The sequence below is a fragment of the Serinus canaria genome, chromosome 1 (genome assembly GCF_022539315.1).
Source record: "Serinus canaria isolate serCan28SL12 chromosome 1, serCan2020, whole genome shotgun sequence".
Taxonomy (NCBI): Eukaryota; Metazoa; Chordata; class Aves; order Passeriformes; family Fringillidae; genus Serinus; species Serinus canaria.
This window is the reverse complement of record NC_066313.1, coordinates 4,017,865-4,045,504: the sequence shown is the minus strand read 5'-3', so window position 1 is coordinate 4,045,504 and position 27,640 is coordinate 4,017,865. Positions and strand designations below refer to the sequence as shown.

Genomic DNA, 27,640 nt, shown 5'->3' with positions numbered 1-27,640 from the left:
AAAGAGGGAACAGGTCTGACTAACTCAGTGAGCTGCCTCTCCAGGAAAGGCACCTTCTTTTAGGAGATGTTACCCTGAGATAGCTGGCTCAGGCAAAATCTGGGATTCCTCTTGCAGCAAAGACATGGCCTCAGGTGAAATAAATGAAACAAAATCTTGAATTAAAGTTGACACAGGCACTGAGCAATTAAGGGAAATTAATGTTCATGTTTGAAGAGGCACATGGAGTGTAGGGAAGTGCCTCTGAAAAGCTCAGGGGTGTGTCAGGACATATGAATTTGCTTGACACTGACTCAGTGCAGATGGTATGCAGCTGGTTGGTCAGATTCTGCCTTCCTCTGCCAGCCAGTGCAGGGACAGCCCAAGCCAAGCAACACTGCAGCAACAGAGAGCTCACTGAGACATTTTGAAGAACAGCTTGGGATCATCCACTCAGAGAGATTTTTAAATCCTACTGTGCTCCCAAAATCTAATGTTACACACCAGAAAGGGATCAAAGCCTGTAATGTTTGTATTTTGGAATGTCAGCTCTTCCCAAGTACCTTCTGCTGGATGGGGTGGATCAGATTTACAGTGGGTGGCTAAAGGCTCCCTTTGAAAGCCAGAGCAGCAGGCCTAGTGCAGACAACTACTCTTGAGTTGCTTTGCTCAACCAGGCAGAATCATCACACTCCTGTTTGTAAGAGCCCTGGCACTGCCTTTCACCTGAGTGGACACCAGAAGTCTTGTCCAGAACAGGCCCAACAATTTTCACAAGTGCATTGCTGGCCATGAGAAACCCCACTTGGCATCTGTGGTGCAGGACATTACTGCCCAAACCTAAATATTGATCCTGCTGTTGCAACACTGAGGATGGTAACAGACAAGGCTGCTGTACCAGATGGACAAGTCACCTGACCCAGGATATCCACTTAAACACCAGGAACCACAACAGCAAACTGCAGGAGTCAATTAAAGTGATTCCAGCTCTGCTGTGGTGGTGACTGAGAGCTCTGAGAACTCCCTGTCCAGCTGCTCAGAGTCCCTGACACACACACCACTGATGGCTCTGATCCCTCTGTCCCAGGGGGACCTCAGCAGAGATGCAGTGACCTTGCAAGCATGAAGTCCAGAAAGAAACCAGGCTGCTGTGCCAAGCCCTGAGCTCTCCTGTTCCACAGCCATATATAGAGCACTGCACTGATTCCTCACCTTCTGTATTCCCTTCTAGGCCAACAGCTGGCAGCAGTGACTTTGGCCTGGCTTTTTTCTCTGACTTTGTTTTCACAGCTCCATGGAAACTGGGAACATTGAAAAACAAGGTTTGGGGCTATGCTGTTAGACTGGGAGGCATCTTGTTCCCAGCCTTTCTTGCAGAATGCTGAGGAACATTTTCACCTGAAAGGTGAGCCAAAGACATCTGTATTTACCTATTCCCATGACTAGGTCAGCATTACTTTAGCTTCTTTTCACAGTTATTTTAAGAAAAATACCTAATATGCCATGCTTTGGGAAAAGCTTGCCAATTGTGAGAATAACAAAGCACTACAGAATTTCTTAACATGAAATTTCTTAACAGTTTTTATGTATGAAGGAACTGACTGCCTTTGCTTAAACCAGCACCAATAACACTTTAGGAGGTTTTGTTTGTCCTGTTTTTTTCATGCAACTATCCAGAAAGAAACTTGAAGGGATTGATTATATTCAAGAGGCCAGTGATTAAGGAAAGCTATATTTACATAGCATTTCAAGGTATGAGCAGCCTTGTGAACTGTTAAATACACTGATATCCTTTACTTAACAGGTGTGGTGTTCTGTGGCTAACACAGCACATGGTGCAATACAAATGATACAGGTAAACCATGGAAAATCAGCACTAAAAATCAACACACTAAAAACCTCTTGCATAGTTCAACTCAGCTCAGACTTCCCCCTCAATGATTTTTACTTTGCTTTAAGTGAAGCTGTGCAACACAATTTTTCACAATTCAGAAGAGATTTTTATGCTTCACCAGCTCAGGAAAAAAGCCACAATGCAAGCACAAAGTGTTTGAGATGAAAGAAGGATCAGTGCAAGATGGGCTTCCTCAGTAGTGGACAGACACAAAGAAGATGAGCAGAGGGCACTAGAACTGAAACCCAAGTGCACAGGTGAATTTGCACACATGCATAGAACAAAAAGCATCCTTTTAGCTATGGATAATTTTTCATTATGAAAGTTGTGAGAATTTTTACTAATAAAACCCTTTTGAAAAGGGCCCATCCCTTTTCAAAAAAACACATTTTACCTTACACTTTTTTTTTTTTTTCTTTGCCAACTTAGGTTTTGCAAACTTTGATGGGAAAGGCTAACAAAAGCAAAGGGAGAAATGCAAAGGACCAGAGCAAAGGCTGAGTGAAACCCAGCCATGGCAAGGGATGTTGCGGTGCTCATTGGTGCTGAGCTGCTGCTTTGCAAAGAGCATTGACCAGAGTCTGAACTGGGGGAGCCTCCAGTGCTGTGTTACACCATCCTTGGGAAAATCTTCACTCTCCAGGCTTAGCCAGCTCATCACTTACAAGTGACTTTGCTGGAGCTGCTCCTGCCTGGCTGCTCCCTTCAGTGTGGGATGGATGCCTGGACAATGCAATGTCCACGGTCCAGTCCCAGCCACACAGAGTGACTCAGTGCCTAGCCCTGAGAAACTGCAGGTAGTTTTTATATCTGATTTCCTTATTTGCCTCACAGGAATGCTGGGGAGATTAGTTATCAGCTGTATTTAACTTAGAGAAGATAATGTAGAAATACAAGGATTATCACGATTGATCAGAGTAAGAATAAGGAATGCCTCAGGAGAAAAGAGAAAAAAACCCCAACCAAACAAAGAAAGCATTGCACAACCTACAACCTGGATATTATTTTTGGTTTTAGAAACCAGGAGACTGGTTTAATTTACAGGTTGAAGGTAACACTTCAGAAGGAAAGTTAATTGCTCATTGCAAGAATCCTGGGCATTTTTGTCCATGTAGATATCACCAAATATGACAGGGAGTTTGTCAAAACAACACACCTGAGAAAAGGCAGCACCAGAGTTGAACTCCCCATTGCAAGATTATCTATCCCAAAAGATTAACCTCCTCAAGCAGCAAACACTGGAGAAATGCCCCAGTAAGGAACCATGGCCCAGCTGCCTTCACCTGCTCTCTTGCAGCTGGGCAAGGGCCCACATTTCCTTTCCATGAATCCACGGCAGTGCAAAAGGCAAGTCTTTGCTGATGCAGGCACAGAAACCTGCACCTACTGCAGCAACTCTGAACCTGCCTGCAGGAGGGCTGTTAATAACAATTCAACTGCACATTTCATCAACAAGCTTTGCTGGAAGAGTGCTTTGGGATTTTTTGATGAAAGGAGATGAGAGGCAAATGGCATCAGTGTCACTTGTTCCTTCGTTGTACCATTCTGTTACTCCACAGCTTTTCCTAAATGCTCTGAGGATGATGAAACAGTCCAACCTCTATTTGAGCAAAGTGGAACAAAGCACAGCTAGGGCCTCCTGAAGATTTGGTTTGAATATTGCACACTTTGGAGAATAAGGGGTGATGAGAGAGAGGAAACTTCATCAGGAACAGAGGAAATTGGTTGCAAAGATGTGCTGAATTCCTCCATGATGCCAGTGCACAATAAATGGGGAAATCACCAAAGTGGAACCATATTAACTGGAGTTTCTTGTGAAATGGGAAAGTGTGTGTGCAGAGAGTGTGGGAGCAGCATGCCATACTTTAAAAATGTATTTAAATGCTGACAACTTCACTTTTCACCAGACAACGCATAAAACACCCCTCCAAGAGCTAAAAGCCAGAATAAAAATTAGCCAGCCTAAAATACTGTCACTGCAGTGAAATCATCTGACTATCACTACTGTGAGCCTATTTTTTTATCCAAATAATTTTGCATTGCTCTGAAAGTGTTGGGTTTTTTTTTTTTTCTATTTTTTTTCTATTTTAGTTTGACCAACTCAGTGATTTAGAAGGAAAATTTTAATTTTGTTATGCAATTAAGGTCTTAGACAAATTACATTTCTGGGAGTTTTCAAATTAAAAATCAAAAGTTTGCTTTCTTCAATAGAAACAAATAAGTTTTTTCCCTATTTAGTGCAGTTGTTATATTTGTTTGCATTGTTGGCTTCCATCAAAGCTGCATTTTCTATAGAACAAATGGAACGTTCCCAGCGTGGGACTCCTCCACAGTTCCACTTGCAGCAATTACATCTCACTGAAAGGAGAGCAGGAGACAATGCACATCCAGGGCTTGGTGTCAGGGTTAAAAGTTCTCCTTCTCACACATAGGCTACCAGGGGACACACCTTAGCTCTGAAATGAGGCTGGTATTCAAAGCTGAATAATGGAAGGGGTTCCCAACACCACAAATGAATTCAATACAGCCACACAACAATTGCACTTGGGAACAGGCTTGCTCCTCTCTGGAATGAGCTAACAGAAATATGCTGTAATAGAAGGGGCTCTGTTCCAAGAACTGTGGACAATGCTCAGAATTAACTGTGGCTGCTCCTGGCCATGACCTGCTGCGTGCTCTGGGTCACGTCTGTGCCACACCAGGGTTCCCAGCACTGCCCTGGGGGCTCTAAGGACAAACAGGTAGAGATCAGTGGTATTTTATGCTGTTTAGTGCCTTGAATTTGTGAAATACAAGGGCTTACTATTGGCAAGAGAAGAGCCAAACTAAGAGGTGCAAAAGCAGAGGAAGATGTGTGTGAGCTCCCCACACACAGCCTGCCAAACAAACTTCTTCCAGGGCCTGGCCCTTGGGAAACAAGGGCTGCCAGCAGTCTCCTACCATGCCAAACTTCATATTTACTTCCCTGTGAGATTACAGGCAGGGGGATTGGGATGAGGCCTACTATCATTTGATGTCAAAACTTCACTTGGATTTGGCACAGAAGAGTCCAAAAGCCTAACTTGAAAAGGAGAACTTTAATCTAAAAATCCAGGCTCCCAGCAGGTGGGAATCTCTGTATCTGTACAGTCTAGTGAAAAGTCCAGTTCTCAAACTTGAGCTGTACATCCTTCCCACCACACCCATGGATTTGGTGTTTCCATTTGCTTGAGGTTTGGGGGTTTTTTGGGGGGCTTTTTTTTCATTTGGTTGGTTGGGTTTTTTTGCTTTTCTTTTTAAAAGCTGTTCACAAATGGTAAAAAGGACTTCATATGTGAAAAAGCTGAACTGAGTAATCCCACAAGTCTAGCTCCATAGGAGTTGGACTGAAGGACACACACCACATGAGCTGATATTGTGTCCTGTGATCAGGGAAGGAAGAAGTACTGGAGAACCTGGTGGCCAGAGAGGAGGGGGCAGAGAAACCACTTACTTCTCTTTTACCAAATGTTTTACAGTTCATCTTTGATGCTCCTGCATAAGAGCACACCAAGATGTGGAAGAAAGGCACAGACATCACATCAACACTGCAGGTTTGTATGTCCTGTGTGCAGGATTACATTGGGATGTATAAAAGGTTGTATCTCTCTTGTTCTGGAGGGCAAAATGCATTCCTGTCCAACCCCCTGGCCATGGAGGATCTTGTGTCTCACTTGTAAAAAAGAGAACAACTTTAAACCCAGAACACCCAAGAGCAGCTACAAGTGACCTCGTGCAAGTGTGCACACAGCCTGACCTGCTCCCAACCCAAAAAACCCCATGAGCCAAGAAAACAAACCTCACTCTTTTCCCTAACTGGGAGTTGGTTTAGGGCAAGTACTCACTTCAGACATCTGACAGGGAAAAGAGTTCAGAAATGTTATTTTTTTTCCCCCAAGAAAGTCTTACATATTGAATAGGCTTGAGGGATTTGATTGTAGCAGTTGGGCAGCCACAGGAACTGAGGTCAACATAGAGGCCTTCTTCCAGCACACAGTGATTGTCAGTGGTTTCCCCTTTGTAACACAGGAGCCAACTGCAAGAATAATGGAACAAAAAAGATAAGCTGCTCTAGCTGCTTATTTACAGTATGTTTTTTTCAAGATTAATACTTGCTAAGGACTACAAAAGGAATACAAAAGGAATACAAAAGGACTACAAAATTCTCTTTGTACTCGTCAAGCTTTAAGTAAGGTGACTTGAAAGGCTATGCAGCAAAGCAACAAAAACAGCAAAATCAACTTGTGTGGTACAGAAACCTCAGTTCCAGAGTCAAATGACGTTGAATGGAATTCAGACACTTCCACAGTACCAAAGTTCTCAAAATCTGGAATAAATTCTAACTGGAGTTAAAAAAAGAGTCACAGTAACTGTGCAAACCTTCCCCAGGGAGAGCAAAATGCACAGCACCCAAACCAAGGAGAGGATGAGAGTTACTGAGATGCCTTGCAGGACAAAGGGTCTAAGACATGATGGAAGATGATGGGCATGTGTTATGTGCTTTCTGTGGCCTGAAATTTTGTAACATTTGAAAAAAAGAAATAAATCATTATACTGAAAATGATGGCATGTAAAACAACAGACACTTACCATCCCCGGAGAACCTTAAAAGAACATGGTATGAATGATGTAAAATCAGAAACTTCTGCTGTGAAATCTACACATGCTCCTTGGAAATGTGTATTACTGAAAGCTTTGAGCTACAAGAACAAAACAAAACAAAAACAATGACTAGAAGGAAAATGAATACATTATCATTAATGTCAACAGAGAAAGCTGTACTCGCAGAGAAGTATCCATTCAATTCACAAAGATACAATTAACTGAATGAATTGTCATTCAAAGAACCTTTTACATTTTATACAGCTGCTTTATTTAAGAAATATATCAAGTATTTTGTCATCTCAGGGCTGGCACAGGAGGCCTCCCAGAGATGCTAAGGCAGGCAGAGTTATCAAGTGTAAGTTCAACTGCAGCAGGAGGGGGCTCAGGCAAAAATTAGAAGAGTAGGACACCAGGCTGTTATCATCCACCCAAAGTCCCCCTGAACTGCAGCTTAATTCTCACTACAGCTCAGCAATCCAGTGCTCAAAGCAGGATGGGGAAATGCTGGTCAAAGAAACAGAGCTGCTAATGACAAAAATGCCCTGGAATCTTCTGTGATCACAATGGTTGCAGGTGGCTTTTCATTTCAGAACTAGCAGGAAGATTTCTGAGGGAACTGGGGACCTCTGAGGTTCAGCCAAGCTGCTTTTGTATGTCATGGTAAAGAACTGCAAGTCATAGTGAACCACACCCCATCAGTAAGGGGTGATCAGTTCATTCCTAAAAAGCAAGAAGGCTCAAAATGTTGCAGCAAAAGAAAAACAGAAAAAGCCAAACAGACAAAAAAACCACCCCCAAATCGACCTCCCAAAAAACCAACCTTACCCAAACAAATAAACAAAAAGCCCAAATGAACAAATCCACCCAAAAAAAACCCCAAACCAAGAAAAATATACAAAAAATCTCCCTGAAGTCTCCACCAGCACAATAAGAAATCCTGGTATGGTGTAGGTTATGATCTATAGCAAAGACACCCAAAATTCTGTACCCTTGGGCTGCCACTGTGTAGCTGAGATGAATTTCATTTGAAACCCTGAAAGAGAGGCTGGAAAAGAATGAAAAATTGAAGTGTATCAAGAGAAGAGCTCATATTCTGTAATGGAAGAAAAACACGATGGCTGTTGCAAGAGCTACTTCCCCCTTCATGCCCCAAATTGGCCAAGCTTCCTGCCAAAGAAAAGAAATCAAGTGCTTTTGCCAGCACAGAGTGAGAAGGCCAAACACAAGTGTCAGCAAATGATTTTATGGAAAATTTCAGTCTATGTTTTTAAAAGAAATGAATGTTTCCTGTTACAAAGAACAAGAAAGGCTTAAGCTGGCCTTGCAGGCTATGAGTGCTAATTGGAGAGCAAGGATCAGCTACAATAAAATGAATAAAGTGTAACTGACTTTTCTGTAAATACAACTGCACTGCTATGTCACAAAGCACCTATTTAAGCTGTAATTACACTGTATTTTCTACCCACTCATCTTCAAGCTCTTTACAAAAGGGAATATATATACATACACACTGCCTCTCTTTCATTGCCCACGTGCTATGCAAGGCTTTTAAGAAAGATTCACGAGTAATTTTAACACAGAATTTATCTGGTAATGAATGAGGGTCTTAATTTGACAGAAGCTGGGGTGGAGCAGTGATTCCTCAGTGCAAACACTGCAATTAGTCTCCAACTGCAGCCATCTCCACTTTGTCAGGGTCTGACATTAATGTGTGATGTTTTGCTTCCCAAAAATCCAAAGGACAGAATATTAAAGTACAAATGCAGGGTTGCACAGCAATTATCTCTGTTTCCTACAGCATCTCTACAAGTCACCTGCTGTTGAAAGAGGCTTTGTTCTTGCTGAGCAAAGCTTTATTTTAATAAATGAAATGAATGGCTTTGCAGAGTTGGTGATTTCTTACACTCTCTGTAGTTGGTTTATTAGGAAGCTTGGCAGGCAGAAAAGGTCAGGGGAATAATTCAGAGATGTAAGAAAATTTTGCTGCTTTTCAATTTCTGATAAGAACACAAATGAAAAAAATTACACTCTTAGAGACAGTGCAAACAGCTCCCTTAGTTCAGACATATGCTTATTAAAGGTGAGAGAATGTATAATCATTCAAAATACCCAATATATGACTTACTCAAGGGTCAAACATCAGGATGTTTAAGGATTTGCCAGTTCATATGCACCATGCTTAGAAGTTCCAAACTAAGAGACTGGTTTTCATGCAGAAAACTTTTATTTTACTCTGAATGTGAAATTCTTGATATTTATCTAAGGGCCTGTCTTTTACTTATCCTAAATGATTAAATGTTTTCCCTTTAAAAAGTCCTAGAAATATTTCCCTTCTTATAAGAACTGTAGTGATATGAAATATGTTCTTTCTTCCCTAGCCCCAAGGCAGAATCCTATGAAAACCAGGATTGTGATAAGTCAGGATAGTAATTTTTTCACAAATGGTGTTAAGACTGTTATTAAAGACCACAAGAGGCAAAATGCAATCCAGTACATGTCAGTACTTAAAGGTGTCTGTGCACATACACACACACAGAGGTTTTTTCACGTTTCTGGAAATAAAAAAGCCTGTAAAGCACAACTTATTGAAACTTCAAAGGTTTGAACTGATCTTCAAGGTCTGCAACACTGGAATAATACACTCAAAGAATGGATTTTGGGAGATCCTGAAAAAATGTAAGAATTTGAGATGAAAATAAAATGATCTTCAACTGTTTAGACCCCACCAGTTTTATCTGAGTCAGTTATTTCATCTGGTATCATTTACCAAGGCCCTCTGGTGAACAAACTTGCAAGTCTTTGGATTCAGCTGCAAGCTGCCATGTGAATAGGCTGGGCAGGAAGTCAGTGTTTAAGGCTAAAATAATACACCAATTATGTCTTCAGACAGGAAACATTTCCTGTAGTCCTGGGTTAATCATAAAATGGTAGAATTGGAGAAAAAGGAGGGTGTGGTCCACCTGCTAAGTAACACAATGCACAACATTTCCCATCCAAGCAAGAAAGAGAGAAATTGTGTCCAGATGACAAAATACTTAAGTGTGCTGAAACAGAACCACAGAGCTCTAAAGAATCTTTTGTCTAAAAATAAGTCATGTTTCTTGAAATAAATTCTCCCAAATTTGCTTAATTAAAAGCATGTCAGAGAGAGCAATAAAATCGCTCAGATCATCACCCATGCTAGCAGGACAGGAAAAGATCAACCAAACAACTCATGCTGGATGAGGGAAGAGCCCTGCTGGGACAGAACATTGCAGGGAACACAGAGCACACATAGTGATGAACACAGAGCAGGTTTGTGTAAAGGTCCATCAATGGAATATAACCTTGTGAGGTAAGGACCAGAGTGTAAGACCCTAAACGAACTCATTTTTGACACTCAGAGTCAATTATAGGGACTGCTTTCTCTAGGTAAGTTATCACCAAGTAGGACAGAACTTTCAGGGAAACTGTCAGAATGTATCATAGATTTATGACAGATTTGTCATTATCAAGATGTGTCCAGGTAACCTCTGATGTTACTGTAACAAAAAGAGAACCTTAAGGAGCAGCTCTACCTGCTTGGAAGACTTTGGAAAGCAGAACTACCAGCATCTAAAATAAAAAACCCAACTTCCAGGTGTTGATGCATTTGCAGGTTTGAAATGTGCAGTTCCATTTCTTGCAGTTTATATTTTCATCTTCACCTCACACAAACACAGGAGTGACAAACTGGATTGCAATGAAAAATAATGGAAAGAAAATCTGCCATAGAGAGAAGGATGAATGGGTGGGATGGTGAGTTTCCAGAAACAAGAGGAAAAGAAGAGGAAAATCAATAGCTACAGAGATCCGAAGTCACTCAAAACCTATAGGACTGCTTGCATTTTTGGGGATAGCATTCTAAAGGGTATGATCCAGAATAAAGCAAAGACCAGAACATTTAGCAGACTTTACTTTTATCCATCTACCAGTTTCCTCCATCACTGATCTGCTGTAGCAAGGTGACAATATTGAAGTATCAGCTGAAATTACTGAGATATCACCTGAAGCAAGGCATTCAATATTAATTTTTAGGTGTAGTTTAGTACTAGAGACTGTTATGTAATGCCAACTCACCAAATGTGGAGGCTCATTTGTCCCAAGGGGTTCCTGCAACAATAAATACATATACACACATTAGAAAACCCCAACATTAATTACAATTCATTTCCTAGGAGACATGCCTCATTGCCTGACATTTGTAAAGTACAAACTCAGGAGCAGAGGAAAAAAAACTTCCCAGGCTCTTGGCACAATTCTCTTGCCCGATTTCTGCCATGAGCTGCCTGTAAGCTCACAATTACCTGCTTGATTGTTTGATGCCTTCCACACAGAGAACTTGCATCAGCATTAATTAGTTCCTAAATGTGCATTAGAATCCATGTAAATGTCTCTGCATTTACTTTTGAGGCTGTTTCTTGAAAAAAAGACAGAACTGAAACCAACAGAAGACACCTCTCTCAACATGTTCTCTTCAAAATAAGTATTCCTTTTGCATTCCTATAATTTATTACTTATTAATAATTTATTAATAAGTATTATTATTTAATACTTATTATCATTTAATACTTCTGGCTGTAGAATGTCTTTGTTTCACATTAGGGTTTTGACAGCGCTGGCACTAATCTGCTTGGGTGAGTTGGCACTACCTTGGATTGAATAATGGATTAAAAATATTTCCTGTCTTTATTCACTGTATCTAGTACAAATATTTTAGCAGAAAAGTAAGGAAAAAAACCCAACAGAATTCTATTATGTAACAACACAGGCCAGATAAATTCTCAAGCATTTTTAAATACATTATCAATTACTATGTTTAAAGGCAAATTAATCTTTCCAGGCCTGGCTATTTTCTTCATGTATGCAGTCTGCCAAAGGGAAATTCTTCTTATGAAGTTTTCCTGACAATTTTCTCAAAAGACAAGAAAGATCTGCAGTGTCCATTTAAGTCTCCATCCTGAACAGACTCATTATGCCTTCCATGAGGGTCTTTGAATTGCTTCCAAGCAAATAGGTTGTTATAATGTAGGCTCTTTTGTTTAATTATTATGGTAAACTCTGAACTCCAAAGGTCTCATTTCTTTTAAGGTTTTCCCTTAAATTCTGGTAACTCACCAACTTAACAGGTCGAATTGACATGATGGTTTTACTAGATCCTCCCCAGTCAAAGAAACATTTGTATTTTCCTTTCTCCAACACATATTGTTCTCCACAGAAATATTTCTGCTGATAGGCCACCCACCTGGAGAATGACACAAAAATTAAACTGAAAAAATTGCCTTTTTCTGAGTAGTTTGATAACAATAACAGCAAGTCAAGCACAACAGAATGTCCACTTTGCAGACAGTGCAGCACTAAGCCTGATGAGAGGCACAAAACTGCCATGCACTTCATTTTCTGCTTTTTCCTACTTCAACAAACACAAGATTTTGGGTGTCTGCCTTCCCACCAAATTCATGGTGAGATGATGCCCTGCTCAGAAATTCAGAGGAAAGACACTTAACTGATAACTTTTTGAATCTCTCTTTATTAAATCTTTGCTTGTTTGGCATCCCTTGGACAGGGCTTTCTTGCAGCTTTTTCAGTTGGATTTAGGAAAAATGGTGCAAGAAGAAAGTGAAGTAACTGAGGAAGGCTTGAGGAGATGAAGCAAAAGCCTACAATAGCTGGCAGTTCAAGATTCTCCCAGCCTGCTTTCTCTCCTGCAATTTAGGAAGAAAGAAACCCCAAACTAGAGGGTCCTTCTGTCCCTGCACAGTGGCAGAAGCAGATGGGGGCTGGTTAGAAAGACACCTCTAAATCACTCACCTTTGGTGGTGCATTCCTCTCTTACTCACCCAGCACCGGGACTGTTTTACTAGGGATATAACAGGACATGTCTTTACCCATTTTACTTCTGTCACCCACTGACAAATCTGTTTGGTACTAATTTATCTAATGTGGGGTTTTTTAACCTCCTGGTGCTCTCTCTACCACAGTCCCTTCAGCAGCAAGTTCCAGAAACTCACTGCCTCTGGTGTAGGAAAAACTTTTTTCTTTCCCATATCAAAATCTGCTTTAAAGCAATCTCTAGTTCTGTAAAGCATTCCCCCCAACTGTTGTCATGCAAGATTCTGTGAAACACATTAATCTTGTCTTACCACCTTCAGGATTTGCAGCTCTCATTTGTATCCTCCCTACTCCAACTGAGTCTCAGCCTTTCATTCTTGCACCTAATCCTCGTGAGACACTAATCACCCATCCCTACATAAGCAGTTCAGGTCCCCCACTTCACAGTTCCTGATCCCCATCACCATTAGGGTAGCTACGACAATATTAATTCTGCATTTTAAAAATTACTACTAAATGTCTGAAACCCACAGGATTTTACAGTGCTCTTTTCCCTTAATGTCTTTTATGTTTTAGTTTTTATAGTTCTATAACTTTTTTTTCATTTTCAGTGCCAGCATTCTAAATTTATTACACAGCATATCTCATCCTTTCTGGACAGGCTCTACATGTCCCAAAAATTATACCAGTTCTTAATATATTTAAAATATCTTTTCAGTATTACTGCCATGGAACTATGTGACTCCTCTGGGGGGACATCACAAACTTTTTCTATGAACAGGAACACTTAGATCCAAATCAAGGTGTAGGCATGAGAGCTACAGATAACTAAAATTATAATTTCCCTTCCACTCCCCAAGAAAATTTAAAGAAACACTTTTCTCTTCCAAATATTTACCACATGTATCATGTGGAATATATTCTGTCAAGAGATGCACCCAAATGTGCACAGAAATGTTTAGCAGTTCCATGTATTTGAGCAGACTTACACTCCACTTTTCACAAGAATCGACCTCGTCTCAGGGCCAAATCCAGCCTGCTCCAAATCAGGGATTTCTTCATTGATGATGTCAAATGCTTTCCCATCTTCATCATCAGACTGGAAAAGTGCCACTGAAGACTCTATGAAATCCTAAGAGGCAGCACAGGAGTTAGACGACTGTCCCAGCTCAATGACTCTTCACAACATAAAACATTTTGGGACAGAGTTGTAGCCAGAAGGACAGCATTTTATAGAGCTTGAAGGGACTTGGCTCCCTGGTGTGGATCTTTATGGGATATTTTGGCATTGAAGTTCTGGAATAACTGGAAGCCTGGCAATCTGGTATGGCCTTCAGGGGTTTGCACTGAAAGGGGGAAGAGCCTGCTGCCCCTGAGCATCATCCTTTCCTCTTTGAGGATGGCTCAGAGTGCAAAGATGCCTGTGTGGGAAGGAGAAGAGTTAAGAAGAAAAGAGTTTAGCACTGATCTTCAAAAGCCTGACAAATAACTACTCCAAGCATGACCATGACTATATTTTTTACTAAACTTCTCCTTCCTCATCCCTTTCCAGCAACATGGCAATAATTATGGAAAGGAAAAGCCTGGGCAAGATCACCTCTCCAGCACAAGGGGTTTGTACTTTTTGGATACATCCACTATAGTTATAAATAAATCCTGCTTAACACTGCCACATTCTCTCTTACATAGCTGTGTGACACTGCTTTGTGCTTTCAGCCAGCTTAGTTTCTTGGCCAGATTACTTGCACAGACCCAGATAATTTGAATTTGGGTTTCAAATCAAATCTTTTAACTTAGCAATTTTAAGCACACAGTTCAGTTGCTGTTTGGGAAAACAGAATACAACAATGCATTCACTTTACTCCTTTAACTTTTAACAGAGAGCAGGAACTCAATTTCAGTGTTTCTCAATCATTCAGCTGTGTTATAAATTGAAACTAAGTCCTGCAAACAAGAAACAATTGCTGTCAAGCAAATAACGTGGCTGACAGGGACTCATGAACATATGAGGACTCCACCATGGGTATTATTACATTAAACTCTGAGAAAACAAAGATTTATAAAAGATTTATCAAAAAACACCTAGAAATTGAGGCCAAAGCAAGCATGCAGCCAGATTAATTTGGCCAGGTGAACCTGATCAGACAGGCTCTTTGGAGGACACCATGTCTTTCTACAGGACACAGTCACAATGACTAATGAAAACCAATTTCAGACTGAACACTTGATGTGGCTCAACTTCTCTGCACTGTTTACAGGACAGTGATGGTGATGGAATGAATTCTGGAGTAAAACTGGTTCTCTTACTGTGTTGACCACTTCCTACCTTCATTTATTTGAACTCTTAAACTGTTGCAACTATTTCAGGTATACTAGAAATTAAAGTGGCAGGTCTGGAAAAATCATCATGAACAACTGCAGCTTCAGACTACTTTTTAGGAGAAAAAAATAAAAAAAAGAGAAGGAAAGAACAACCCAACTAGTGCAGTATTACTGCAAATGCAAACCAGCTACTCTTAACAGTCCTAAAGCAAAAGAGTACCCAAAAAGTCAAAGATCAAATCTACACATAATTTCCTTAACTAAGTTTATAATACTGAAATATACCCACAGTTGTAATTAAATTTAAAACATCTTTCAAATTCAGCCATCACTCTTTTCTGCCTGAACTTCCACTACAACTTCACTTACAACAAGCAATAGGAAAAATACTTTTAAATACTTTTTAAGACTTTCAGACCAAGGCAGATCATCCTAGACTTGAAAACATTAGTGGGAAAGCTCCAAAGGCAACATACTCAGAAACTTTGCTTTTTCACTGAGCCATGGGGAATACCTTGGGCAAACCCCAGCTTGAAAGGCATTTGACACTGCAGAACAGAAGCAAATGCCACTGTCCCCCAAAGCAGATCACAGTCCAGACTGCTGCCTGCCCCCAGGAATGGGCTCTGCATTTGATTCAGGTGTGTTCAACACAGATGCTGGCAGGCAGCTGGCAGCAGCTGGAAAAAACAACCCCACAAGATCTTTTTATCTCTGCTTCACAAACACCTCCTGAACCCCCATCAGCCCTTGTGAGTGTTCTCTGCAGGAATATTCAAGCCAGCCAAAAGCTGAGAGCCCTTACAGCATGCTCACATGTGTGCACCTCTTCACCAGTGCCTGGGGAGGGGAATAACAATATCCCTGTGGATTCTGAGACCATTGCAGCCTTTACCTCCCCTGACAGAATTCCTGAGCTCAGGGAGAAGAGCCAGGACATTTGCTGTGCAGTGAGGGGCCTCAAGCACACAGAGTTTGGATTTATGCCCGGGTCCCCTTGAAACGGAACATTTGGTACTAAAATATTTTTAAAATCCTGATCTTTGTATGACATACAAAGTCCCAAAGGAAGCATATGGCCAGCCTGGGCACTGCCCTGTGTGCTGCACATTGCCCAGAGGGAGGCAATCTGCTGGTCAAGCCAAGCAACACAGTGCCAGGGCCATTACTCATTTCGTTGGCAAGCAGCTGCTTGCTTTCAGTTATGCAGCAAATTAAAGGGAATTATTCCTTTTCACTTCTATTATCAATAGGTAAATATTGATACATATTGATAAGCCAAGTGGAATGATATATGTTGATATATGTCTGTGAATGATACATGTTTTAAAAATGTTTATGACTTGAGCCTTCTGACTCTTTTCGGTGCAAGTTAAATTAAATACATGACATGGAAGGTCATTCTTGCTACGCACATGCATGATTTAAACTTGTATTTATGTCCTTTGCCAAGACAAAAATCTAAAAAGATCAATTTAAGTTGCTCAAGTATCCTATATACAGCTGGAAAAAAGAGGAAAACTAAGATTATTCAGTAACTGAATAGGATTCTGCACATTCAAAATGAGGAATCTGAAGAAATTTCCTACCTACTTTTTTCTCAGAAACCTAAAAATAAATTATTTAGAGACGAATATTTTTCTTGAATTCAATTCATTCTCCTATCTTTATTTTGATAGATTCTGATTATAAATACAGCTTTTGCGAGGTGCCTGTCATGAAAAACAAACCTGCAAATTATGAATTTAAGTACTGCCTTCTGGGGCTCACATTTAATAAAAAAACAAAAGACTGTTGAGACAGTGAGTTTGCTTTAAATCCCCATCTTCAATTTCCACAAAATTCCTGGCTCAGGAACATCACATCTCCTCAGATGAGGAGATGAGTAATCTGAGTTTACAAAACTGGGTAATATCAGAGTGAACAATCTTAGTCTCAGAAGAACTTACTCTTTGCAGCTGTATTTAATGCTCACAGAGTTGCCATTATAAAAAAACCCCTTCAAACACTTCTACAAACAAACAGAAAAAACCCAACCCAAAACAAAGGAAATTATAAAGAAGCTCTAACCCCATGTTTCCCCATTGCTAAAAAGTCTAACTTTGCTTCCAATAGTGGACTCTTACAAATAGTTTTTATTATTATTATTTCATCCTTGCCTCCACTAAACACATTTTAGTAGCAGGGATTTTTTACCATGATTATTTTTGCTGCCAAAATTTTCTGGCAGAAAAATCACAGACAGAGGGTAATGCTGTTTTAAGGCTTGCAACAGCTGCTGCATTGAAAAGCTATTTTTGTTTTAATCAAGAACTACTCTGTACACTCAGGCACGTTATGCTTTTAAGAAAATTCCATTTGAGAGATTCAAATAGCTTGAGGTGCAGGACTGAGGTACTTGGAAAATCTGGCAGGTAGACAAGGAACTCTGCATGATACAATTTTTGTATGAACTTCACAAAGACTGTTTAGAACCTGCTTCTTCCTTAGTGCAGTCCAGATTTCAGCCAGTAGGAAAAGAATGAGGATGAACACGGGCAAGAGATGGAATGCTCCAACCCAAGGCAGCTGTACCATCACAAAGAATAACCTTGCTCTTTATGGACAGGGCTGTGCAAACGTTGTGAGAAATCCATGGGAGTACTTACAGCCTGAAGGAAGCGGAAGGAGAGCAGGGCACTGTCACTTCCCCCCCAGGAGCATCTGTCCTCATAATCTCCCTCCTCCAGCAAGAACTGATGGCCTTTGTAACGTTCCTTATCATAGGCAACCCATCTGTGGCAGCCCCACAACAAAAGAAAAGTCAGTAAAGGCAAAACAACTGAACACATGATTTTCTCTAACAAATAAAGGGAGAAGAGAACTCCCCAAATACACTAAAATGAGTGTCACAAACCCAGCCAATGAACAAAGCAATGCTTGTTTGGAATCACAACAGGCACCCATGAAGTGTTCTTTGTGGATCAAAATCCTGCCATGTGATTCTTTATCCAACAATAGTTGATTTATGTAATGCTTCTCCATGTACCTCCTCTCAAGCAGCCACATGCCCAACAGCAATATTTGGTACCACAGAGCCCAGGATGCAGCTAGATCCCAAAACTTTCAGTGATCAAAACACAAGCAGTGGATCTCTTCAGCGTGCTAATAAATGATGAGACCCCACCCTTGCTGGAGCTGGTGACAAAATTAACAGATTTCAGCAGAACAAGATTTTGCCTGCTTATATTCTTTTGCTTCAATCTAAAACTGCATACATATAAACAAACAAGCAAATTAAAGATATAAATCGTATTGTATATGAAATATGTTTTAGCAATAAACAAATAGAAATTTTCAAAATATTTTGAATAAATAGATAAGGCTCTCTTAAAAGAAGGTGTTTCTGTATCAACTTCAAATCTCTAATGGATGTCAATTTTAAAAAGTGCTTCTCTCACCTTTTTTCTTGTCAGCATTTCTTTCATAAAGCTCTCTTGTAAATATTAGAATTGCTGTACAAATTCTGTTGGCAGTGAAATTTGGCAGGCAGGGATAGCTTTACTTTTAGTACCATTTGGTTTACATTAATTCAGCTGTTTATGTTACCACAGCACTAAAAATAAAAGCTGCCACAATCGACAGAGCAATGATTTTAAATAATCTGATGCTTCCCAGATAGCGAACACACAATGCACTTATGAATAGATTATCTGAGTATTAACAATTAAGTTTGTTTTGAATTTAGTGCTCATAAAATTCTGACAGCAGCCTGAAAGGATGTATGTTATTCCATCCTTATGCTGAAGTGGAAAATCCCTTATGAAACAAAAGCAAGATTTTCTGAAAACTGTTTTATTATTGAAGTCTTAGGCAGAAGCCAACATCCTGCCAGCTCTCAGACAGTCCTGTCCTGCTGGGAGAGGGTGAAAGAACAACATGAGGTGTTGGTGGCTGGTGCTGAGTTTACCTCAGAGCATCCACCTGTGACACAGGTGTGACAGAGTCCTGTGTGTGTGTGACACAGGGACGGGCAGGACAACACAGAATTCATCCAGTGCCTCAGTTAATGAAAATAACAGCCCATTCCCAATGCCAGATAAATGCAACAGCTGGCAGAGGAAAACCATTAAGACAATAAAACGGTTTGTAGGTTTCAGAGGTATTAAAATGTCAAACTGAAGACTGACCACACCTACCCAAGGTCATTTCAGCAAATTAAGTAGAGACTATCAGAACTATAAATCAATACAAATTAAAGCTCTGTGTGAAAAAAAGTGGCCTAATTTATTGGCATCCAAATGGTAAACACTGGCTTCACACCTTTCACACATTTAGCGTGGTAGGCTGATAATTGAAGAGCTGATAGTAAAAGAAATACATACGCCCTTCTTTTCAAAATATTTCATCTGTGGAAGTCTCCCATCATCCCTTAGTTAGCACTTTTAAGCATTTAACTATGCTTCTCTATTTTAAAATAAATAAATATAAAAGTGAAATATACTCACACTCCACCAATTACACGTAGTGATCCAACTTCCTGAAACTCCTCTTCACTAGCAAACAGGGCTGGGACAGAAGTGATGTTTTCTGAAAACTCTTTAGACCATCCTCCAAAGTGGGTTTTCTCATATATTATTATCTAGAAAACACAATGTTGAGCTTAATCCATCAAAAGTAGACAAGAAGCCTCTCCCTGTATTTTGCTGAAGTTATTTCCATGACTGCAGTTAACAGCCCCTTCTAGTTCCTTATCTGCTGAACCACACAGATCAGCTATTAACAATATTTGTATCTGTTGAAGCATTTATTAGAAACACACCCAAGTCATGCATGTATTTGTATAATTAAAAGTTACCTAAAGATTGGTGTTTTTGTAGAAAAAGGAGGAAAAAGGAGCAATAGCTCTGGATCAGCTTTCAGCTCCTCAGATCACAATCATGGTCTCACTTACAACTCTTGTACTGGAATAGGGGCTAGGATTGAAGGGTTCTATGCCTGTCCTCTTCCTCCCTGCCCTCTCCTTTTCTTTTTAAACTCTGTATGTTAAATGGGAAAATCTTCCCCCAATCCCTTTATCATTACAGTGACTAATGTGTCAAGTCAAAAAAACTCATTTTATAGCAAATTCACACTTTCCTAGTAAGTGAAAAACAAACTACTGGTACTTTTACACCTCATCAAACACTAAGTGAACTTGACAGCATTAAGGAATTTTTCTTCAGCAGCAAGGACTGAATAGTTATCAAAGATCACACACCAAACAAAAGGAAAGCAGCTTGCATAAAGATTTCATATTCCCAATGTGTTTATATTTTATTCTGAATGCCCTCTGTGCTTACCTTGACATTCATTGGCATTTGCACCTTTAGTCCACCCTGAAAACAGATGGGGGGAAAAATAGATATTTATATTAAACCTCAAGTTCCACTCTGACATGTGTTTTACAGTACTATCAGAGCATGAAGTCTTTCCAATTATATTCACCACTTTCAGTGCTGGCTATAGATTTCAAAAGGCCAGGCACACTATAAACCTGACCTACAAACAAATCAGTGCACTGACAAACCTCTTAGACTGCAAGCAATTTCAAAGTATCCCTTCATGGCCTAGAATTTTGAAGTAAATGTTTTTAAAATAATTGATACTGACCAATTTTTAAAATTAACTTTAAAGCTTTGTTGTATGCATTTCAAATTTCTAAAGCACAAATGGTGCAACACTAGAAGAAAGAGAAAACAACAGGAGAGAGAGAAAATACAGTCTGACATATTCATGTTTATGGTCAAAGAGCAAATACAACAAATGCATCTTCTCTATAAATGTGAGTGAATGATGCTCTGTGAGGGAATAAGAGACTGACCTCACTTGAGTGACTAAAGAGACAGCTCTTAGGTCTTACTCCTTTATGGCTTTTAAACTGTCTTTCTGTGGGCTTGTTATGTACACAGTAAAATCTCTCTCACATACAGATCCAAGTGCTGTCTGTCAACACAAAAACCAGCTGCACCTCCCCAGATTTGTGTGCAGAGTTATTCTACTGGGTAATACAGTCCTTATCTGGTCTTCCACCCCCAGTAGCCCCTAACTGAAAAAAAGAAAATCAAACTTCAGAAGGGCTTTTTGGTTAATCATGTGGTGTTGGATGCAATAAAATGAAGAGCCTTTCTGTCTTATTTGACCTCCTCCCAACAACAGGAGTTTCCCAGGAAGATGTTTGGGGTGCAGAAGCCTGACAAGTCACGGTGACCAAAGCAAGCACACCACGGAGGATTAACCTAAAATGAACATCAGAGCCCAAGCTGTATTTAGGTCAAAACATCTGGGGAAGCAACAATAAAAAAAAAAAAGGAAGGCCCACAACTTATTAGGGAATTGTGAAGTCCTCACCATTCTTAAGGGACGCAGAGATTTTACATCTGCTGAAGGAATTTCAGGTGGTGAATCGCATTCTTCCAAAACTGTCATCTCTCCCTTGTAATTCAAGTCTGAATAAGCAAGCCATCTACAACAGTAAGGATAAAGGACTCAATCAGTTCATCAATTACATTCCAAATACAAAGATCTTATTAATGTTATTTTCCTTTTTGTACTCATAAGAGGTAGATAATGTTTGAGAGAGCACATCATAACAAAGGTGTATTTAAATACGCTGTTAGGAAGATCTCAGATACTGAGTCCAATCTAAATATAAAGGAAAGAGAAGAAAATTACCAATTTGTTCACTCACTTAAAAAAGCCAGCTTGCTACTCTATGAGTATTAAAAAAAAGCCAGTACTGAGGATGAGACGTTTGCATTGAATTTTATGTAAGATTACCACCTTATGAATTAAAGAGCTTCTTACATCAGCTTCATGTAACTTTTTTCAGTGGAAGTTATTAAAGAATGATTATTTACAAGAATCCTTTGGAAAGCTTTTGTAATTTTGACATGAGGATTAAAAATGCTGTGACTCCTTCAGACTGCTGTAAAGCAAAAAGAAACCTGAATGTAGAAGCTGGGCACAGGTTTAGGAGACCACACAAGGAATGGAGGAAGAGGCATGGAGCCATATGGAAAATTATTTTCCTAAAACTACCAAGTTTTGTCAAAACTAAGACAGGACTCTGTTTTTAACTGCTTTACCACCCCAAACTTCACAGACTTATTGTGAGATTGTGGGAAGGAAGTCTTGGCTCCCATGGAAAGGCAAGACTCCTGTAATAGAAGAGCTACTGTCATTCTGCAATTACTTATGGGAAGAGCCACACAAGTCCCAAACTTCAGGAACTGTGATGCTTTGGCCCAGGAAACAAAAGCCCATTCTGCTCAATACAGGAAGTTCTGGGCTGCCCAGGGGCCTGTGTCATACTGCATCACCTCCCTCCAGAAAGTCAGGATCTGGCTGTAGCTTGAGAAATGCTTGGGTGATGTAACACTCCTTTTCTGGTGCTCAGCTACAGTATTATGGTTGTAACAGGGTGGGTAACTCGGGAGAAGTATCTATTCTCCAATGAAATAAAAGCTAATTACAGCTGAGTTGCTTCCTCTATTTATAAAGCTACTCAAATATGGAATTACTGAAGACATCTGCCAGCAACTAGGAAAAAACGCCTTCAAACTAGGAGTCCACAGAACACAATGCTGACATGCAGGGCTGGGAATATTTAATGTATGTTTACTAATTTCTGGCAAAACCCCCCAAATATTGTTCATGTTGCTGACTGATTTTCATCCCCTGACATTACTCTTCTACCTGCTGTTAAAAAGGTTCAGTACTCACACTCCTGATCTGACTCTTATATAAGGGTTTTTCTCAACATCCAGCTCTTCTAAATTGGCAACTGCACCCTGTATGCAGATGGGAAGTCCCTCTGTATTACCAGCTGCCAGGCAGAACTCCACCTCTGGAATGCCACAGTCCTGTGGAAACAAATCAAAGGGTAATGTTTATCTGCACTTCCAGACTTTGCCTCCAAACAAACATTCTCTTTTTTGCCCCATCTTCTCACCCGTTCTCCAACCTTCATATAATGAAAGGGTTTTATTCTTTTTCAAATGGAGGCTGGAATTTTTAGAAAAGCCAAGGGGGTAAATTTCCAGCTCCCACTAATTTTCAAAGAAGAGATTTATGGCTGTCAGGCTACTTGCATAAAGGCCAGTTTAAATATTCTCCAACCAAAGGACTGAACGGCATTATAAGACTGACTTCTTTTTTAAAAGGCAATGATTCCATTACACACATGATGCATGCATTAACTAAAACTTTCCAGAAATATCTATTACATTCCCACCTCTACCCCTCCATGACAAGTTCTGTAAGGCAGAATCCAGCTACAGTATCAAGCCATACGAGTTCAATGTTTTTGTGGTGCTAAATAAATCTGCAGCATTTTAGATAAAGAAAGAAAAAAAGATCAATATTAGAAAACATCTACTCTGTTAAGTAGACACTTCAGCAATTTTCCTGTTATCACACAGCAACAACCCCTATTTCTTCACTGGAGGTTTACTACTGAGGTATACTACACTGGAGAGCAAACTTGTTGACCACATGCACTTCTCTAGAATTTGCAGGGATTTTATTGGGCCACCCTGATTTTGCAGTATTTCTATAACATGCATTGCCAAGACTTTCTTCCCCAGCATTCAAACACATCGTGAACCAATGAGGATCTTCTGCAAATCCCTGTTTCAGCAGGGTGTTCCGGACCAGTGGAAGGCAGCTCACGTGTGCAGCTGGAAAACTTCACTTCTCAGCCATAACCTCCCAGAACACTTCCCCTTCTCCTCCTCACCCACAGGCCCATTTGCTTTAAAACAGAGGGCTTAAACAGCATACAAAGATTCCCCAAATCCTAACGTGGCTAGAGGAAGACGCCTCCTCTCACATGTGCTAGAGAAGAGGGATGAGGAGTGGTCTCTGAAGGTGCCCCCAGGGAAGCACCCAATTTCTGGATTTGGGGAGGACCCAGGAGGGGCACACCATGACAGAGACTCTGCATGGACTGTCTTCTGAAAGGAAGAACACAAGAGCTTGCAGGGAAACCCAGCAAGAGGGCACAAAAGCCCTGGAAGCTACAGCACCTCATCTCGTGATAGCACCTGCAGTGCTCTCCTTTTGCATGTGGGTTTTTAGAGGGCTTTTCATGGGGTAACATCCAACTTCTTGGGTCACAGGATTTTTTAATTAGCTATTGAACTGTCAGCAGCAAGTGTGGCAATTAGAATGGATGCACTTCAGGATATTGCTTCACTTTCCTCCAGAGACCTGAGGTAACACAGCAATACTGCCTTGGCATCTCTCCCTCCTGCACAATCACGTTTCCTCTGAATTGTACCTTACAAACAATGCTCACTCTTTGTTTTTAGAGCAGAAACTGCAACACCGGAATTTTTATTTGCAGATTAACAAACCCAGAAAAACCAGGAAAAAAGACTTTCTAGTACAATGCTGCTTTATGGGAACATGCTAAGGAAGTCCATTCCTCAATTCTAAGCGTATTTCTGGACAAGATTTGAAAAAAACCACAACACTCCCCATACTTCTCACACATGTATGCATCTTATTAAATCAAAGTTTTGAAGTCTGTGGGTTTTTTTCTAAAAATATCTGATATGTAAGAAGGCTGAAATTCATAAATCCAGCAATAAAGCTCGATACAGAAAATTGGAAGTTGCACCTAGAAGAATTCCACTAATGATGCCAGACTCCTAAAGGCTTCAGATAAATTCTGAAACTAAGTATCTACAAGACTAGACAAGTAGCAAAATAAAAGTATCTACCTGAGGGCTCAGACAGAATATGAGATGGAGTATGCTTAATTTTAATTCCGTAGGAGGCTTTTGTTTTTGTTTTCCACTTAAGATTGGAAAAAGGCAGTCTGTAAGCTCTTTTCAAGTCTGCTCTCCTGACTCTGAAGTTCTTGAGGCAGTCTCCAGCTCAAGAGATGACAAATGTACCAGGTGAGGTAAAGCACAAACACTCGTAATAAAGTCTCTCCTATTTATCACCATCTCTCTCCAGCCAGATTTTGAAAGCAATAAAAAACCTCTGCTCATAGTGACTGTATTTTTGTTTGTGTTCTAGATTAAGTCCACAAATTTCTTTCATTAAGTCCCACACAATAAACTGAGGTTTTCATCAAAACCAATTCAAATATTTATTTTTAAAGGTGGTAACATGGTTGAGCAAGAAGTACATCATATTTTCTAAGCACATTTTTTTAAAGTCACAAATACCCATTTTGACTTGAACATGGAGTTCAATTTACCTGTACTGATGCACAGACTGCAGAGAATGGTAACATTTATTATTACTGTATGAGATGAACACTATATATTTGCAGATGTACACTCAGTGCCATGCCATTAATTTATATAATTCAAGCATGCAAACTTAGCTTGGTAAATATTGGCCCCAGCATGCTCATATTTGCCTGAGCATATTTAACAGCCCTCAGCTTTCAGAGGCTCCTTGAACATTCCCAAAGAAGACACAATCTTTAGAAACAAAACCAAAACCATACAAATATGACAGCAGTCAGGAGGAAATCCTTCAGTATAAAGCCTTGCCATCTGCAAGGTGTCAAGATTTGGAAATAAGATACACACATGCACAACTCTTATCATGCTCAACTGCTACCACAGTATTCCAGCCCATATCCTAAACTGGAAGGTTTCCTCTCTAAACCCACCCCCCAAACTGGGCCATCCCCCCTCACAAGCAGTCCAGACTCATTGCATTCACTGTCATGCAGACACACCAGGCAAAACCAGAATAAAAAGCAGGGCAAACACATTAGGCAGCTGTGCTCATTTGCAGTGATAATACACAACCAGCAAATGCTTAGGTAGATCACAGCCTCCCGGCATCCCTCTCTGCCTGCCTTACTTTGTGGTATCCTCCTCCTGCCTCCACAGAGTCATCCTGGAATGCCTGTGCTTCCCTCATGGGCTTTAGGAAGCTGGGATGTTTACAAAGCAGTGGAACACTTACAGACACCTCCAGAAGAGTAACATGGCCCTCAGCAGAAAGGGGAAAGCTCCTTCTGAAGAGGATTAACACAACCCTTAAACCTTTAGCACTAAATATTCCTCTTCAGTGCATCTCTGACATTTTTCTAGCCTGCCCAAGCAGTCCAGCAGCAGTGACAGACCTAAAGCCTTTGATCCCCTCAAGGTGCTCTTGGGTGTTTATCCTTTTTCTGGATCTAGGATTACAGCCCTAACAGCTCCAGCAGGGCTAAATAAACCCAGCACTGTTAGGTCTTCTCCTTGGACCGGTCAGCTGTGGTGATCAAATCAGCCTGTTTAACTGGGGTAGTTTTGTGTCAACAATAGGACAAAGAATGACTGGTCCTCCAAGAAAGCCTTGGTCCTCCAGGCTTTTTTACCCATTCATAACTCTTGCTACCACTCACCACCACCAGATACAGAACTCAGCAGAGGTGGCAAATAAAATAATACAAAGGAAATAAATTATTACTGTCCTGTAAAAACCAGCCAGCAAATGAGACCAACTGAAGTTGCTGAGTGTCTTCCTATGGCATCTGACAGAGTAATCCCTGCTTAAATTATTAGCTTCTTTTCACCTGGCAAACCACACAACAAAAGAAACACACCCTTCATGTAATAGTGTGAACAATCCCATTACAAAGGGCTTTGCTTAAGGAGACTCCACAAGGAATTCAGGCATTCCCTGCCTAACCATCTTGCAGACAGTGATTATAAATTGCTGTTTCAGATCCCTTGTCATCTTGCAAAACAGTGGTTCACAAGACTATTCCAGAATGGTGGTGTCAGGATCTCTTCTTGGCTCTGATTTTTGGGAACATAACATTTAGCACCCTCTTTGGGCTTCCAGAAAAAGATAGGAAAAAAGCCCAATGTGCAAAAATGTCAAAATATGTATTTACAGTAGGCCAGAGAAATGACCTGGCTAAACAGACTGCAGGAGCTGCACTGAACCTGGGTGTGCAGGCAGACTTTGCTAGCCTTGACTTCTGTCTTAGAGGAAATCAATCTCCACATCATTTCAGACAGGTCTTCATTTTACTGGTTGCACAATCTGTTTCTTTGGAATCTCCTCCCCACAGTTTTCTTGAAATTAAATACACATGGATACACCTAATGCATATCCATGGTTAGCCAGGCCACAAGCTAACAAAAAAGTTAACAGAATCTCTGCTTTTTGGGGAGGCTTGAAGCCAAAACAAGAGCACAAAACTACTGGCAGACTGCTCTTCAGACAATATGCTAGTAGAAAATAAAATATTAAATGTACCTCCTACAATTTGCTCAGTAAAAAACTGTTTATCCTCTTCTTGGCAAGCTGTTTTCTTCTCAAAGACTTAGCCAATGTTCAAATCTGATAACTCAAGGCAACTGAGCAGCCATTAAACAAAGACCATTAAGAAAACAACTTGAAAAATTGGAAAACAAGCCAGACAACCTGGACACAGAGCCAGTATGGCCAAACTACCCTGGAGAAAAGACACTGGCAGCCTATGAAAAAGAAAATGGCAGTAAAATACACACACAACCAGCTGACTGAAAAAATGCACTATTTGTCAAATAAAAACAAAGCCTATATTTGTCACAGAAAAAAAAAAAAAAAGGTAGCCCTTCAGGAAACTACCTTCCAAAGGCAGTTCCACAGCAGCTAAAAAACTACCTAAAAAAGTAGGGATACCTTCATGAATCAAGGTGTAGAGGACAAAACCCGGCCTGGCGAGGGCCCTAAACTCACCAACCACATCTGCTAGAGGTTTAATTTACACGAGGAAAGTGTTGATTACTGAACTAGTGTGAAGTAACAAAGCTTTCCATCTGTGCTCTGCATAAATGAACCACAGACTGAAACCAGAACAAAAGTCAAAGCTATTTAGCTGTACTGCAAAGGTTTTCATCAAGCATGATGAAGTTAAACAAGTGTCTTTCCCATCCAAGATTCTTCTTTCATAGCCGAGACACATCCAGCTTTCCTTGGCTGCTATTGTGGAATACCTTC

At 40.3% G+C, this 27,640-nt stretch overlaps 1 protein-coding gene across 1 annotated transcript in view; it reads right to left on the bottom strand.

Annotated features, from left to right (window-relative positions):
- The window catches only part of CRYBG3 (crystallin beta-gamma domain containing 3), an 81,085-nt gene that overhangs the window by 8,451 nt on the left and 44,994 nt on the right, over positions 1 to 27,640 (bottom strand). Inside the window, exons 8-17 of the mRNA XM_018916885.3 lie at positions 22,412 to 22,551; positions 21,038 to 21,152; positions 19,990 to 20,025; positions 19,156 to 19,289; positions 17,317 to 17,443; positions 13,336 to 13,478; positions 11,633 to 11,759; positions 10,595 to 10,627; positions 6,482 to 6,591; positions 5,801 to 5,927 (exon numbers count right to left, since the gene is read on the bottom strand). Coding sequence (XP_018772430.3) covers positions 5,801 to 5,927; positions 6,482 to 6,591; positions 10,595 to 10,627; positions 11,633 to 11,759; positions 13,336 to 13,478; positions 17,317 to 17,443; positions 19,156 to 19,289; positions 19,990 to 20,025; positions 21,038 to 21,152; positions 22,412 to 22,551 — 1,092 coding nt within the window. The remainder of the gene's footprint in view (positions 1 to 5,800; positions 5,928 to 6,481; positions 6,592 to 10,594; positions 10,628 to 11,632; positions 11,760 to 13,335; positions 13,479 to 17,316; positions 17,444 to 19,155; positions 19,290 to 19,989; positions 20,026 to 21,037; positions 21,153 to 22,411; positions 22,552 to 27,640) is intronic.